The sequence below is a fragment of the Oncorhynchus clarkii genome, chromosome 21 (assembly GCF_045791955.1).
Source record: "Oncorhynchus clarkii lewisi isolate Uvic-CL-2024 chromosome 21, UVic_Ocla_1.0, whole genome shotgun sequence".
Classification (NCBI taxonomy): Eukaryota; Metazoa; Chordata; class Actinopteri; order Salmoniformes; family Salmonidae; genus Oncorhynchus; species Oncorhynchus clarkii.
The window spans coordinates 29,242,796-29,257,557 of NC_092167.1; the positions used below are offsets into that span (position 1 = coordinate 29,242,796).

At 41.6% G+C, this 14,762-nt stretch overlaps 1 protein-coding gene and 3 non-coding genes across 4 annotated transcripts; all 4 read right to left on the reverse strand.

The window, feature by feature from the left end:
* Positions 1 to 239: 239 nt before the first annotated feature.
* Positions 240 to 13,576, reverse strand: LOC139378834 (eukaryotic initiation factor 4A-I-like). Its single transcript, XM_071121372.1, has 11 exons — positions 13,482 to 13,576; positions 12,095 to 12,146; positions 11,791 to 11,923; positions 11,084 to 11,223; positions 10,359 to 10,527; positions 9,761 to 9,870; positions 8,997 to 9,140; positions 7,957 to 8,094; positions 6,924 to 7,013; positions 6,265 to 6,344; positions 240 to 5,699 (listed from the first exon to the last, which is right to left on the reverse strand). The coding sequence occupies exons 1-11, from the start codon at positions 13,574 to 13,576 to the stop codon at positions 5,555 to 5,557; spliced, it is 1,296 nt and encodes a 431-aa protein (XP_070977473.1). The 3' UTR covers positions 240 to 5,554.
* Positions 5,976 to 6,118, reverse strand: LOC139379680 (small nucleolar RNA SNORD10). Its single transcript, XR_011628421.1, has one exon. It is a non-coding gene; the product is annotated as a small nucleolar RNA SNORD10 (small nucleolar RNA).
* Positions 8,384 to 8,519, reverse strand: LOC139379682 (small nucleolar RNA SNORD10). Its single transcript, XR_011628423.1, has one exon. It is a non-coding gene; the product is annotated as a small nucleolar RNA SNORD10 (small nucleolar RNA).
* On the reverse strand, positions 10,041 to 10,183 carry LOC139379681 (small nucleolar RNA SNORD10). The gene has a single exon (XR_011628422.1). It is a non-coding gene; the product is annotated as a small nucleolar RNA SNORD10 (small nucleolar RNA).
* Positions 13,577 to 14,762: the final 1,186 nt, after the last annotated feature.

Consider the following 14,762-nt stretch of genomic DNA (forward strand, 5'->3'; position numbering starts at 1 on the left):
ACACAGATTCAATCACAAAGGCCAGGGAGGTTTTTCAATGCCTCATAAAGAAGGGCACCTATTGGTAGCTGGGTAATAAAGCAGACATTAAATATCCCTTTGAGCATGGTGAAGTTATTAATTACACTTTGGATAGTGTATCAATACACCCAGTCACTACAAAGATACAGGTGTCCTTCCTAATTTAGTTGCCCGGAGAGGAAGGAAACTGTTCAGGAATTTCACCATGAGGCCAGTGGTGACATTAAAACAGTTACAGAGTTTAATGGCTGTGATAGGAGAAAACTGGAGATGGATCAACAACATTGTAGTTACTCCACAATGCTAACCTAAATGACAGAGTGAAAAGAAGTAAGCCTATACATAATACAAATATTGCAAAACATGCATTCTGTTTGCAATAAGGCACTAAAGTCAAACTGCAAAAAATGTGGCAAAGAAATTAACTTTAAATCCTGAATACAAAGCATTATGTATGAGACAAATTCAACACAACACATCACCTAGTACCACTCTTCATATTTTCAAGCATGGTGGTGGTTGCATCATGTTATGGGTATACTTGTCATCAGCAAGGACAAGTACGTTTTTAAGGATACAAATAAACGGAATAGAGCTAACCACTGGCAAAATCCTAGAGGAAAACCCGGTTCAGTCTGCCTGCCAACACACACTGGGAGACAAATTCACTTTTCAGCAGGACAATAATCTAAAACGCAATATCAAATATACATTGGAGTTGCTTAATTAACAAGATGACATTGAATGTTCCTTGACCTAGTTACAGGTTTGACTTAAATCGGCTTGAAAATCAATGATAAAACTTGAAAATGTCTGTCTAGCAATTATCAAAAACAAACTTGACAGAGCTAAGAGGAATTTTCAAAATAATAATGTGCAAATATTTTACAGTCCCGGTGTGTAAAGCTCTTAGAGACTTACCCAGAGGGGGAAAAAAATATTGAATCTATTTTGAATTCAGGCTGTAACAACACAAGAAAATGTGGAATAAGTCAAGGGTTGTGAATAATTTCTTAAGGCACTATATGTAATTCTTGAAAGTTACATTTCTCTTTATGATTTATTTATATTAACCCCCTACAGTCATCAAATAATATTTTCCTCTGACACCCTTTACCAGAGTGGATGTCAGTCACTCAATGTGCATTTAAGAAGCGTAGCATGGCATCATAGCCATTGAGTCCCACTCAGGGCAGGGTATATCTAAACCCTATCTGAGGTTTTATTATCAAGTTAATTTGCGCCAAACCAAATAATGAGGATCAAATGCTATGGAAATCACACCCAATAACACTGGGTTTGATGGAAAGGAGGGGAAATGAGAACGAACAGAAATTAAGTGGGATGAAATCAACTAAGAAATGGGGTTAAAAAAGAAAGAAAGATAGATTATTGGGTCAGAGAAAGAAAACACGACAGAAAGAAAGGAGAGAATAAGAGGGAGAGAGTTGAAGGAGTGGAGGAGGAAAATTAGAAAAAAGGACAGAGGAGAGAGGGAGCTGGCTGAAGAAGAGAAGGGTGGTGTGTTTTTGGTGCTGATGGAGAAGGACATAGAGGGAGGGAAGGAGGGGGGTTGTTCCTCAGTCATCTCTGACAGGCCCATTGAATGGCCCTCTCTTCTCATGCTAATATTGCCTTCAGTCTCCCAGCCATCCGTCACAGCCCAGAAAGACCTTGGCAGGCCCTTTACGAACCTCCCACTTGCATAATCGAGCAGGGGGGAGAGGGAGGTGGCAGTTGGGGGTTACAGACAGATAGACCCAGAGCAGTGAAAGTGGTTCGGGTTAGTCATTGGGCCACCTACACTGTGACTGAGTGTATACGTATAATAACATACAGAAACATAACATGTGATGAGGTGTCAACCAAATGTAAATGTATAGGGGATTTGGGAAGTGGAGCACTCAGACCTGTTTGTTTGGGATGGGGAAAGAGGTGGAGTGAGTAAAGGGATGGGATGGAGGGAAATGGTGTGTGTGTCCGTCCTGGTGTGTTGAGGAATCTTGAATAAAGATGCCTTTGGGCTTGAGTAGCTGCTGCTATAATTTAGGTTACATAGGGACGTTGAGAGATGATGGTAGATGAACTAACCAACAGGCTTGCAAAATACCAACAATTAAAACGGCAAGATCATTTAAGGATGGCTGGTGAGTATCAACATGTCTCTGAATGGACCGAGTCATTCCCTCTCCAAAAGAAACACTCACAGACCCAGCAGCACATACATATGGCTTATTGGGTCTTACTGGTGTAGCTAGAGCTAGGCTTCACATTCTGATGAACTTTTGCTGACTTGGACTTGTTCACATCTAACAAAACGACATCTTGTGGTCATCAAGCAAAACTACACCTGTAAACTCAGACTTCTTATATAGGACAGGCTGTGAAAAAATGATTGAGTCCGTAGCCAATATGATATCTCCTTTCCCCTTTTTCTTAATGTATAATTGTCACACACGGGATAGCTGCAGTGAAATGTGTTGTTTTACTAGGTCAGCCATAGTAGTACTGCACCCTTGGAGCAAATTAGCTACTGATACATCTCAATAAATCACTTAATCTGAAAAAAAAAAATCTGACTTTAAAGGTTTGATTTCTGAAAGTATTTTTTACAATGCTTTTATTTCCCACACTACAAACTGGCCAACTGTGACAGGAAACGTAAGCCTAGAAAAAGTTAATGATGCCTAATATGTCAATCTGTTACTATGCATTTTCACCAGACACACTTGCAACAAATCAACCCAACTCGTAAAGTGCCATGTACATATCACAGGGAAATTACTTAAAGACGTCTGTTACAGAGGCTGTGTTTACACAGGGGGCCCAATTGCTTCAAGACAATAGGTCTAGTAATACCAAAGAATCATGGCAAAGTTCCAGTACCATGCAGGTATCACTGAAATGTAGCAATAAAGTGAATGCTTTACACTGTTTAGATCTGTTAATATGAAGTCTAATCACTAGACACGAGCAACTGGAAACATATCTACTTCCTTAAAGTTGCCATGTTTTAGTCAGCCTCGTTTGACCTTCCTCATAAATATTTACTCAATTCAATGTGTCATTTTGTAGTTAGCCTCGTCTGACCTTTCGGAACAGGATAGTACCAGAGTTAAGGCAAAATCGCAGTGGTCTATTCACAAGAAAGAGATACCATTAGTTCAAAGTAGTTTTAAAGTTCGGTAATCCGACTAGGTTGTTGCCCCCTGGTGGCGAATTTAAACAGTTATATTTTTGTAACCCACCAAAAACTGCCATTCCCTTGAGCACTGAACTTCACCCCTAGAAAATTGCTTATTCTGTGCCAGCCTGTCCAACCAAATGTGCGTGTAAAGCAGGTTGCTTGGATAAAAACTAATTTCCAACTCGCATACACTAATTACATACCTTTACTCTTTAGGAAGGCTCACTTTCATTAGGTGTACTTGTCCATAAATCATTCAACTGTCCCAATGTGAAAGTGAATATGAATGCGCTTGAACCACAATGGCAATTTATGGTGGAAAATGTCAAGTACCTGTTTGTAAACCACCGTCACCCATCAAAAAGCCTAGCAATTAAATAGATTGACAATGAGGCCCTTGATCTACTTCGAGTAGGATTAACTAGTTGATATGTGTCCAGTACAAAGTCAGTCAGGAGTTGAGCATTAGCACTGGCTCACAAAAAAAGCTTCATACTGGACAGAAAGAATGGTTTCCACAAATTAATCTGAATCTGGGAGAAGTTGATATAGGGTCTCAATATCCAAAGCATCCATTTAAAGCAAATACTAAGGTTAACCTAAATGTCTGAAATTAGATATGAATGCACATTGTAACCCACCATCACCACTTTAAAGTACAACTTAAAGTATCAAATAAGGTTGTTTGGTATATGACCTCAATGTGAGAAAGTGGATATGAATGCAACTTGAACCATGTTTAACTTGTTAAAAAGGAGAACCACCTTTTATTTAAGACCATTAAAATAAATACTATACAGAACCCAATGTAGAAAAGTTGATACATGGCCTCTGTCTCAAAAAAGGTTAATTTTCATAATCACATTTTAAAAATAGCACTGACAAATCAATAAATTCCCACATCCCTGACAACCCATCCCTCCCACCCAATGACAGCCCATATTTTTTTAGCTGTTGAAAAAAAAAAAAAAACATGTTATAATATTAATCTCTATATACTCAATCATTTGTAGTTTGGTCCTTTACGTGTAAAGACCCCCCCAACAGTTTGGTGAGGTAGGTTACAAAAGTGACACCACCCTTTCAAATCAGATTTCAAAAAAAAAATAAAGACCTGTCCTTTTGAAACTCCCACAGCAGGGTTCTTGTGACAGTTGGAAACAGGGTATGGATTGTAAATCCCCTCCATAACCTATTCTGCAGTGAGCAGTCAGTTCCCATGCAGCCCCACCAATAAGCAACAGGTTTCAAACAAAAAAATAATGCTACCTCACAACTTGGGACTATACAGGATAAAGCAGAAATATAAACAAGAGAATAGCACAGCAGAGAGCTCAGACATCAAGAGGAAAACATTTCATACTCATTCATGATTGCGATTTTTTTTCCTGCTTTTTTCTATACAATTTTTTTTATTTGTTGAAGCCCCTTAAACGAACCTTTAAATACCCACTGAGAGAATAGGGTTGGATACCAATTTCAGTATACATTGTAATCTTTAGAAGCTGTATTCTGGCAAATGGTAATGTAATAACACATCTCCAAGACCAAAAAGTCCATGGTATAGTTTGTTGCACACTTACTGAAGAACTCAAAACACCCACTGACTGTAGATCAATGATACACTTTACAATAGTAAGAACAGTGCATCCAAAATGGCACCCTATTGCCTACTGTGCATTATAGGGTATGTATGGTGCAGAATCAGACAGCCAGAGCCAGCATAAAAGCAAGTCACACCCCCCCGCCAACATACACAAATGCCACTAAATTGCACCATTGGGGATAGACTGGATATATCAAAACCATAACTTGGATAGTCAGGACAGGGTTGAGTTGGGAGGGGGCACAGAAGCCATTATAGTAATGAATGATGTGGCCTCTAACTATATGGGTTCTTCTTTAACAACCATTATCAATTCTAAACTTCAGTCTGAGTAGCGCGATTGCACCCATCATGTCAGGGAGTTGAGCTTAAAAACAAACAAACGAACCCATCAAAACAGAACACATTTTTGACTTTGGAAAGACAACGGGAGGGGTTAGGTAGGACTCAAATAAGCTTAACTGCAGACTAAAGGAATGGGCCATAAAGACCACCCCCACAGTTAAGAGAAATTTGAGTTGGGTTAGAATACTAGGTCAAGGATCAGAATCATGGTGAAACAGGATCAGATTGCAGGGGAGGGATCTAATTGTATCCCAGGTAAAGGTGGTAGGGACCAAGGAACCTCATTTAAAGGGGCAGGGGGACGTTTTTGTTCAGTGTTTGATGAAGTGGGAGGTTGGGACGGATATGGAGGGGGGGGGACCTGGGGCCGAACGAAATCCTCTAGAATGTAGAAACTAGATGAGGTCAGCCACGTTCATTGGCATCTCCTCGACGGTGGTGTTGTAGAACGTCTCGATGTCCCGCAGCGTACGCTTGTCCTCCTCGGTCACCATGTTGATGGCAACGCCCTTACGACCGAAACGACCACCTCGGCCAATCCTGACAGAGGAAGCAGAGGTTACGTTGGACATTAGGTTCCATCTAAGGTGACATGTAGTTCAAATGCAACTGTGGCAGGTCGATATAACCCTTAATTGAATGTTAAGTGCTTTTCGCCACTGGAAAAGAGCTATAGGTTCATGCTATTACATAACAATGAACCATTTACACCCCCCCAATTCGTTAGTTAAATCTTGTGAAACCATTGAATGAAACCCAACGGAACACTGAAAGGATTCGCAATGTCAACCAACTAGTATCAAACTACATAACGCTGTATTCAGCCAGTGTGGAATCTGATCATGAGTTCCAGAGCCCTGAGGTTTAGAACACACCAGCCAACAGAACGCTGACAGGCGGAACTAGAACACTCAGGGGGTTCCAGAGTCAGTTGACACGCATGGATTTCATCATTATACAGCCATAGTTTAGCATGTCAAACAGATGGCTGACCTGGTTTCAATGTAATTTGCTTTTACGTCAACCACGTGTGAAGTCAGACATATTTCCACAAAGGACAATAAAGTCTAACGCTTTATGCTGGGAGTCATAGTATTAGTCTCACCTGTGGATGTAGTTCTCCCGGTTGGTGGGCAGGTCATAGTTGATGACCAGTGACACCTGCTGGACATCAATACCTCTGGCCTGGGGGACAAGGAGAGAGATGGGGGACAGTCAGTCCCAGGTTAAAAGGTGACTAAAGACAGGCTGATGGCATTTGGGACACAGGTCACAGTACAAATAGGCCCAGTTGGCCAGTCAGTAATACTGATGTATAAAAGGTTGAAAATCAAACGCTGTAAAAGACTACTTTATAGACATAGGAGAAAGCCAAACTATTCTATGGAAATGGAGGATCATGCCAACTAATTCAACCGTTGAGCAATACCATGATACCATCTAGACTAGAGGGATAGGTAGCACTGGAAACATTGTGCAATACTTGCTATTTTGAGTCAGTCAACAGCAAGGAAAGTTAAATTAGCAAAAGGTTGTAAACTGCTAATAAGTTGTGAGTAGGGACTGTGAGCCCAGTCACTGTGGAGAGCAGATTCTAGATTCTCTACCAGAGACCTTCATTCCAGACACAGCACACAAGCTGGGAGGAGAGTTATCTCTGGACTTAAATTAACAGGAAGTGGGTGGGGAACCATTATAGTGAGACACCATCGCATGGAACAGGGAAACTACTTGAGCTCGATGTCATTGCAGGAAGTGACTTACCAGCAGGTCAGTGGTGATAAGAACTCTACTGGAGCCTGAGCGGAACTCCCTCATGATCAGGTCTCTCTCCTTCTGGTCCATGTCTCCATGCTGGAAGAGGACATAATATACACATCTTATTAGGCATAGGTTATGTGGGTGTAGCTAAATGCTTGGGTTCCTAGCTCCTACAGCATAGGTATATCTAAAAAAATATAAAAGTAAAGAGTTTAGGGTGAATGGTAAGCCATTACTATGTTTCGCGGAAAGACTTCAGGTAGATAGAGGTGATATGAATCCACAAACTACACCAATTATGGCTATGAGATTCTAGACTTGGACATTGAAGAAAATATTACTGTATGATTACAGGAGTTGGACTTGAGGTAACGTCAAACCACTACACAACATGCAAATACTGTGCCCATAGCACGAACCAGCCTATTCCTCACTGAACAGAGTTGACTGGGATGAATATGGACTCCTTCTCTCTTCCCCTGGCAGATATAAGACTCAGTGCCATTAGAGGACACTGCCTTGCCCAGTTGACAGGGGATATGAGGGCAGAGCATAGATGTATAAAAAGGAGTTATGCAATTTCTATGGGGCAGCCTCACATTGACATAGCTATGTTATTTAAAATCAGAGCAGAATTGTTAGGACAATATTCTTAGAATGTTTACACTGAACAAGACACTCGAAGCCCTAGGGAGTCTAAAATGACACATGACAGAGCAGCATTTAGTCAACTTGATTACACTTTAATCTCACTAGGCAAGTCAGTTAAGAAATGTTTATTTAAATATTATTTACAATGACCTACCAAAAGCCCTAGTTCATTTACAGGGATGATTAAAAATAAAAGCCAAAATACCACCAGGTCTAGTAAGAACATACAGAGACCGACAAGATAAATTCTCAAACCAATGCTGTAGCCCAAGTTCACTTCAAGAGAAGTGTTTATACATGCAATGATCCAACTTCTTTAAAGTCTCATTAGCCTCTTACCCAAAGCAGTTTAAGGCCACAGGCATTCAAGTTCATCGTCTCTTACCAGAGCAGAGACGGTGAAGTCCCTGGCGTGCATCTTCTCAGTGAGCCAGTCCACCTTCCTCCTGGTGTTTATGAAGATCACAGCCTGGGTAATGGTCAGGGTTTCATAAAGGTCACACAGGGTGTCCAGCTTCCACTCCTAACAGGTGAGACAGAGGAACAGATCAGGGGGATGACAAAGCAATGGAATATAGCATTGATGCACCAATTAGGCAAACCCATATTCATGCACAATATGGAGTTATGAGTGAACCCTCTCCAAAGTTCTCACTTTCAATTTACACATTTCAACTTTCTTTTACCTTAGTCTGCAAGCCAACTCAACTTATCCTTTAATCACTACAAGTCTCATGAGAAGTTATAAATCATCAAAACTAATGCCCAAGAGCCAATAACCATTGCAGGGCATTTGTCCAATAGAGGGGTGTGTTTTCAGGGCGACAGTCAGATCATGCCCCCAGAGCCCTGAGGCCCAGTAACAACCAGCTGACAGAAGGCCAACCCAGGCCACAGGGAGCCCCAGGGGATTCTGGGATCAGTTGACAAGCACAAGTTTAATAAAACAGTCTTTACCTTACTGGCAAGAGAAGTCAATGTTGACCGTGAGGGTTTACACCATGCCCATGGTTCTGTGATGAGCTAATATGACATGCTACTTAGTGGGGCTTTTGTACCCTTGGTTCAGAGACAAGACCGAATCCCAGAGCTGGCAAGGTAAAAATGTGTCATTCTACTCCTGAACGCAGTTAACCCACTGTTACTAGGTCGTCATTGGAAATAAATATTTGTTCTTAACTGACTTGCCTAGTTAAATAGAAGGTAATTTCTTTGAGTTCACTTAATTAAGTTTAACCAAATGTTCACATACCAGCTGTCAGAAGATGCGTTTACCATGTAAACGCAATCATTAAAATGAGAAGCAAATGACTGTAGGTGCAGTCAAACCAAGCCTTACTCTAAACTCACCTAAGGTCTACATCTAAATAAATAACAATCCCACCTTCAACTGATCCTAGATCTGTGCCTAAGGGCAACCCTCACCTCTTTCTCAACATTGATGTAGAACTGGCGGATACCCTCCAGGGTGAGCTCCTCCTTCTTGACCAGGATGCGGATGGGTTCACGCATGAACTTCTTGGTGACCTCCAGCACATCCTGGGGCATGGTGGCAGACAGCAGCACCACCTGGAGGGGTTAGAGGTTAAAGGCCATTAGATAGAATTAACAGATGTTACATTACTTACTTCCACTAGCTACTACCTGGTAGCATCCAATTCCCCAAATTGAGCACTCACTTTAGTCACTAGAGGGAATAGGGTGTCGTTTCAGAGAGCAATGGTCAACCACATGGAGGTTAGGCATGTTGAAGTCAATCAACATTACCACAAACAGTCTACAACAGTTCAACCTCAGGGAAGAGGCAATGCCAACCTCAATCACATGAGTGACAGGTATGGTTGAGTGTGGTGACTTGTTGTAAACTGACAGCTGTGAAGCAAGTGAATAAGTTATAAACTGCTATTAAGTCGTGAGGAGGGACAGAGAGCCCAGTCACTGTGGAGAGCAGATTCTAGATTCTCTACCAAAGACCTTCATTCCAGACACAGCACACAAGCTGGGAGGAGAGTTATCTCTGGCACCCCCATACTATAGGGAGTGGGACAGTTTCAGTGTAACGCCACCACTGCATCAAGTTCATACTCCCCTTAAGCAATTAACCATGACAAATGTTTCTAGTAATGTCAACGACAGACACATCTGTCAAATGTCTCAAGCTAAAGTCGGTACTACTCAGATTGACGTACCTGCGTGCTGGTCGGGAGCTTCTGGAAGATCTCGTAGATCTGGTCCTTGAACCCTCGACTCAACATCTCATCTGCCTCGTCCAGCACAAACATCTTGATGTTCTTGGAGGCTGGATGGAGGGAAGGCGTAGTGATGCAACTACTAATTAAACATGCATATACAAATAATTTAATTCCATCTTTACTGGTAATATCACCACTAGCAATATTAGACGGATGAAATCCCAAATTATTTTCCCCCTACTACTTCAGAACAAAAAGTGCTGAATCATTGAGCGCTGTATTCAGCCAGTGTGGAATCTGATCACGAGTTCCAGAGCCCTGAGGTTTAGAACACACCAGCCAACAGAACGCTGACAGGCGGAACTAGAACACTCAGGGGGTTCCAGAGTCAGTTGACACGCATGGATTTCATCACTATACAGCTCTATAACCACACCCGGACACTCAAACGCATAAACACCAATTCAAACTGTACAAGCTACATCTGATAATTGAGCACACGCAAAATAAAACATTGTAAAGCCTCACGCCAAGTGTAACTTCAACCCATCGATTGTCAATTAAACGTTTGGTCAACCACTAGCCCGGCACTTACCCAGGTATTTGCGGTTCAACATATCAAACACACGGCCAGGGGTCCCCACCACTATGTGAGGGGCCTCAGCCTGGAGCTTGGTAACCTCGTTACGGACATTGGTCCCTCCTATACAGGCATGGCAGGAGGCTCCCATGTAGTCACCCAGGGCCAGGATCACCTTCTGGATCTATTGAGGAAGGAGAAAAAAAAAGAAAAAGCATTAGCTAGAGGGGTATCGTTTTGAGTTCTGATCGGTGATGTTTGTGTCAGAGGTGCAACTAGAATAACTGAGTTGGTATTGGTTTGAAAGAATGTCAGTTTAAGTGACAAGGTTAATTAATTCCCAATTCATCTGGCATCGGAGTATTGTGAAGCATGTGTAGCCCATTACAGGGAAAAGTCTTTGGCCTGGTCGACTTGTACATGTCAGGTTTGGCCAGTACATTTCTGTTATACGCTATACAAACTGTTATAATGTACAGGTTTTATAGATCTATGCCCATAGCATGAACCAGCCTATTCCTCACTGAACAGAGTTGACTGGGATGAATATGGACTCATTCACTCTTCCCCTGGCAGATATAAGACTCAGTGCCACTAGAGAACACCGCCTTGCCCAGTTGACAGGGAACATTAGGTTACCACACACAGGAGGCAACGAGTTTAGAATAGTGTGACATTACTTATAGTGTAATCTAGTTACATTTCTGTCAAGTAACGTGCCCATTCCCCCCAGGACATACCTGCTGAGCCAGCTCTCTGGTGGGGGCCAGGACCAGGGCTTGGGTGCCCTTCAGCTCCATGTCAATCTGCTGCAGAATGGAAATGGCGAAGGTGGCAGTCTTCCCAGTACCAGACTGAGCCTGTGCAATCACATCATAACCTGGGAACAGGCAGGATGGGAGATTGTCAATGTCAGCTTGTTATATATAAAAAAGTGGCATACTATACAACCCCCCCCCCGTTTGCATTTACTATACCATTAACAGCACAGCTATTTTGCGATGACTTGAACACATGCTTTTTACTAGCACGTCAGCTAACAAGCATACACATTTAAGTATAACGAACCACCCACTACCAGTTTTTCAGAGTTAAATTCTCTGTAAATTAAAGTAAAAATGCACTACATTTGACTGGCCGTTACATCTGTGCCCATAGCATGAACCAGCCTATTCCTCACTGAACAGAGTTGACTGGGATGAATATGGTCTCATTCGCTCTTCCCCTGGCAGATATAAGACTCAGTGCCATTAGAGGACACCGCCTTGCCCAGTTGACAGGGGGCTTTAAGTAAAGCAGAAGTAGTGACTTTAGTTCCCTTGGCTTAAGTGAATGTTAGAGGTCTTTAAGGTGACAAGTTCATGCTTTCTTAAGAGTTGAACTCACTCATAAGGTTAATAACATTTAGACCCAACCATCTGAAGTGTGAGTGTGGTTGAATACTCACCCTTGATACAAGGGAGGATAGCCCTCTGCTGGATAGCAGAGGGTTTTTCAAAACCATAGGCATAGATTCCCCTGAGCAGCTTCTCGCCCAAGTTCATCTCATCAAAACTGTCCACGATTTCATTCCAGTTGCTCTGTAGAAAGTAGAATATAAACATGACCATACACTTATCCAGTGCGACTTGATGACCTACTGTTTTAGCATCGAATTAAGCTGATAAAACACATCAAGTTGGAATTGGCACTCTTGAATCGCTTTTCTTTTCCATCCAATTTAGCAGCTGTAACAATGAAGCATTACTCACCTCAATGATCCCATCTGGCTCCATGCCCTCAGGGCCATTATCTCTGGGAGGTCTGAAAAAAATATATATTTTAAATATGACATTAGCAAATTCCATAAGGGACAACAGCAAAAAATCCTACACATTTTAACGTAAAGCTGCCTTTAAGCTTGAAGACAAATATCGTTACTTATAGGCTACACTGGACAGGCGATACTGTTCAAGTGAGAAATTGTTTCTGGTGGAGACGTAATTTCTACTAGAAAAAAGATTACACTAAAGTCAGTTAACCGTTTCATAACAGTTTTGTAAGTATTGCTAAACGGACGAATTGCACAATGGAGACTGTGTAGAGTAGAACACGTAGAGAGTGGGCGGGAGGCATTTCCCGGAAAAACGCCCATGGTCGAAAGGCGGCCATTTCTTTTTCAGATATTTCAAGATGGTCGTTTACCAAGGCCCGAATTCCAGTGACGGCTAGCAGCATGCGTAAACGACGACTGAACGTGTAAAATACTTGTTTAAAATTACTTATGTGTTCAAGAACGGACTTAACGTAATATTACAATTGAAAGTAATCTCTGAAAATAATTATGGTTTACATGCGCTGGTAATCTACATGTTAAGCATTAGCCTGCTAGATAGCAAACTAGGCCCAATGTCGATCACTCCGAGTGAATTGGCAACCAGATCAATATTAAGTCAACAAATCGCGAACATTTTTTAAACACAATACCTATCCACTTGGGATGTGATAAATATGTCAAACAAAACTAGCAATAGCAGGACAATAAGGCCTGCCATTGTCACGCCGGTAACTACGACCATGTGCGTGACATTTCCACCCCCCGCCCTTTGCTCGAGCCATCCTGCTGGACCTGACCAAGATCTTTCGATTAATAAATATATCGACGTATTTTCAGAAGTGAGGCTCACTAAATTCACATTACAACACAGAAAAGCCACAACAGGTACGCCTATTCCGGAAAGGCCTAGGCTAAACCAGGCTCAAATCAAGTTCGTCACTCACGTGCTTGCCGAGAAGCCGGCACCGCAGCATATCGTACTGAAAATTGGCTAACGTTTTCCGCAGCGGTTTTCCAAACATAAATACAAGTTTAATTCGTACGCTTTCACAGCAGAAAATAAAATGCTGTCGATCGATGTTATATTACGAGTAACTCGTTACCTAAAAAAGGCCGAATTGAGGGACCTTTACACATAGCTGACGTTAACGTAACCTACCTACATATAACGTTAGCATACAGGCTAGCCAGATATCTAACAAGTCAAATAGGTATACATTTTCAAATAGTATGCGTTACGATAATACATATTTTTTCTTAGAAATTACAATTTGATGAATTTTATGCAATACAGTTCTAAAAATGTGCGTTCCTTACTGTACCTGTCTTCATATTCAGCCGACATTATCACAAAGGAAGAGAATGTGGCAGAAACCTTATATATACGTCTACGTGTTGAGCAAACTAGAGATTTCATTGCAGCAGTGCCCTATCAATCAACTTTGACTCCACCCGTTTTGTTATATCATTGGCTAACTCATACGTCATTATAAAGTGATTGGCAGCTTAATCGCGTTTATTTACACTAAAGTAGGCGGGATATAATACATAACCCTCCCGTCGCATGTAACTATTGGGCAAAAGCACGCTTGAAGTCAGTTTTCATTGGGTATTTCCTTTGCAACGTTGAACGCGCTCGAACACTGATCTTAGATCAGCGTTTCCGATCATGTTAAAAACTTCCAACTTTCTAGAATGAGATTTCTGAAACCGATGCAGGAACAGTTCATTTAGCACCACATATCACCAGAGCCATCCCCTGCAAGTCTATACGTCACTCCATTGGGCTCTCGAGTGGCGCAGCGGTCAAGGCACTGCATCTCTTCAGTGGAAGAGGCCAGCCCCTGGTTAGAATCCAGGCTGTGTCCCATAGGGCAGGGCACAATTGGCCCAGCGTCATCCGGGTTTGGCTGGGGTAGGCCATTATTGTAAATAATAATTTGTTCTTAATAAGTCATACCTAGTTAGATAAACATATTAAAAATATAAATTTAGCAAATTACAGTAATAATTAGATGACATGTCGCCTGCTGTGTTGCAATGAACACGTACTTGTACCCTGAACTTTTTTGGAAGAACATGAGTCATTTACAGCATCACCACCTACCTAGACTACCCTCTATTTTTAGTAATGGAGATAAAACTTATCTAATGACTAACATTGTCTGCTTTGGTAACTCGCGCCATAAAACAGCTGTGACGGTCAACCTCCACTCTACCTTACCCTCTAATATTGGTTCAAAAAGCAAACCACACTGTGTTAGAATTATAATGACTGGAACTATAGAAGTCAGTATGAATCTACCTTCCACATCCATGTGTAACTACTAGAAGCTAGCACTTGGCCACTACCAGCAGGAAGCAAACTTTTGCTGCGATTACATTGCTCCAACAAAATCTTGAAATATATTTAGTGTCATTTAGGTACGCATGAATAGCTTTGTCTTTTTAGATAGGATCACCCAGACAGACAAACAAACCCGCACGCACACAACCCAGAACATCTAGATGCCACACCACAGTACTAGAGAAATCATCCTCTTCCTCTATTCACACTAGCTAATAAATACATTATACAAAGCATGAAAGAAATTCAACTTTCA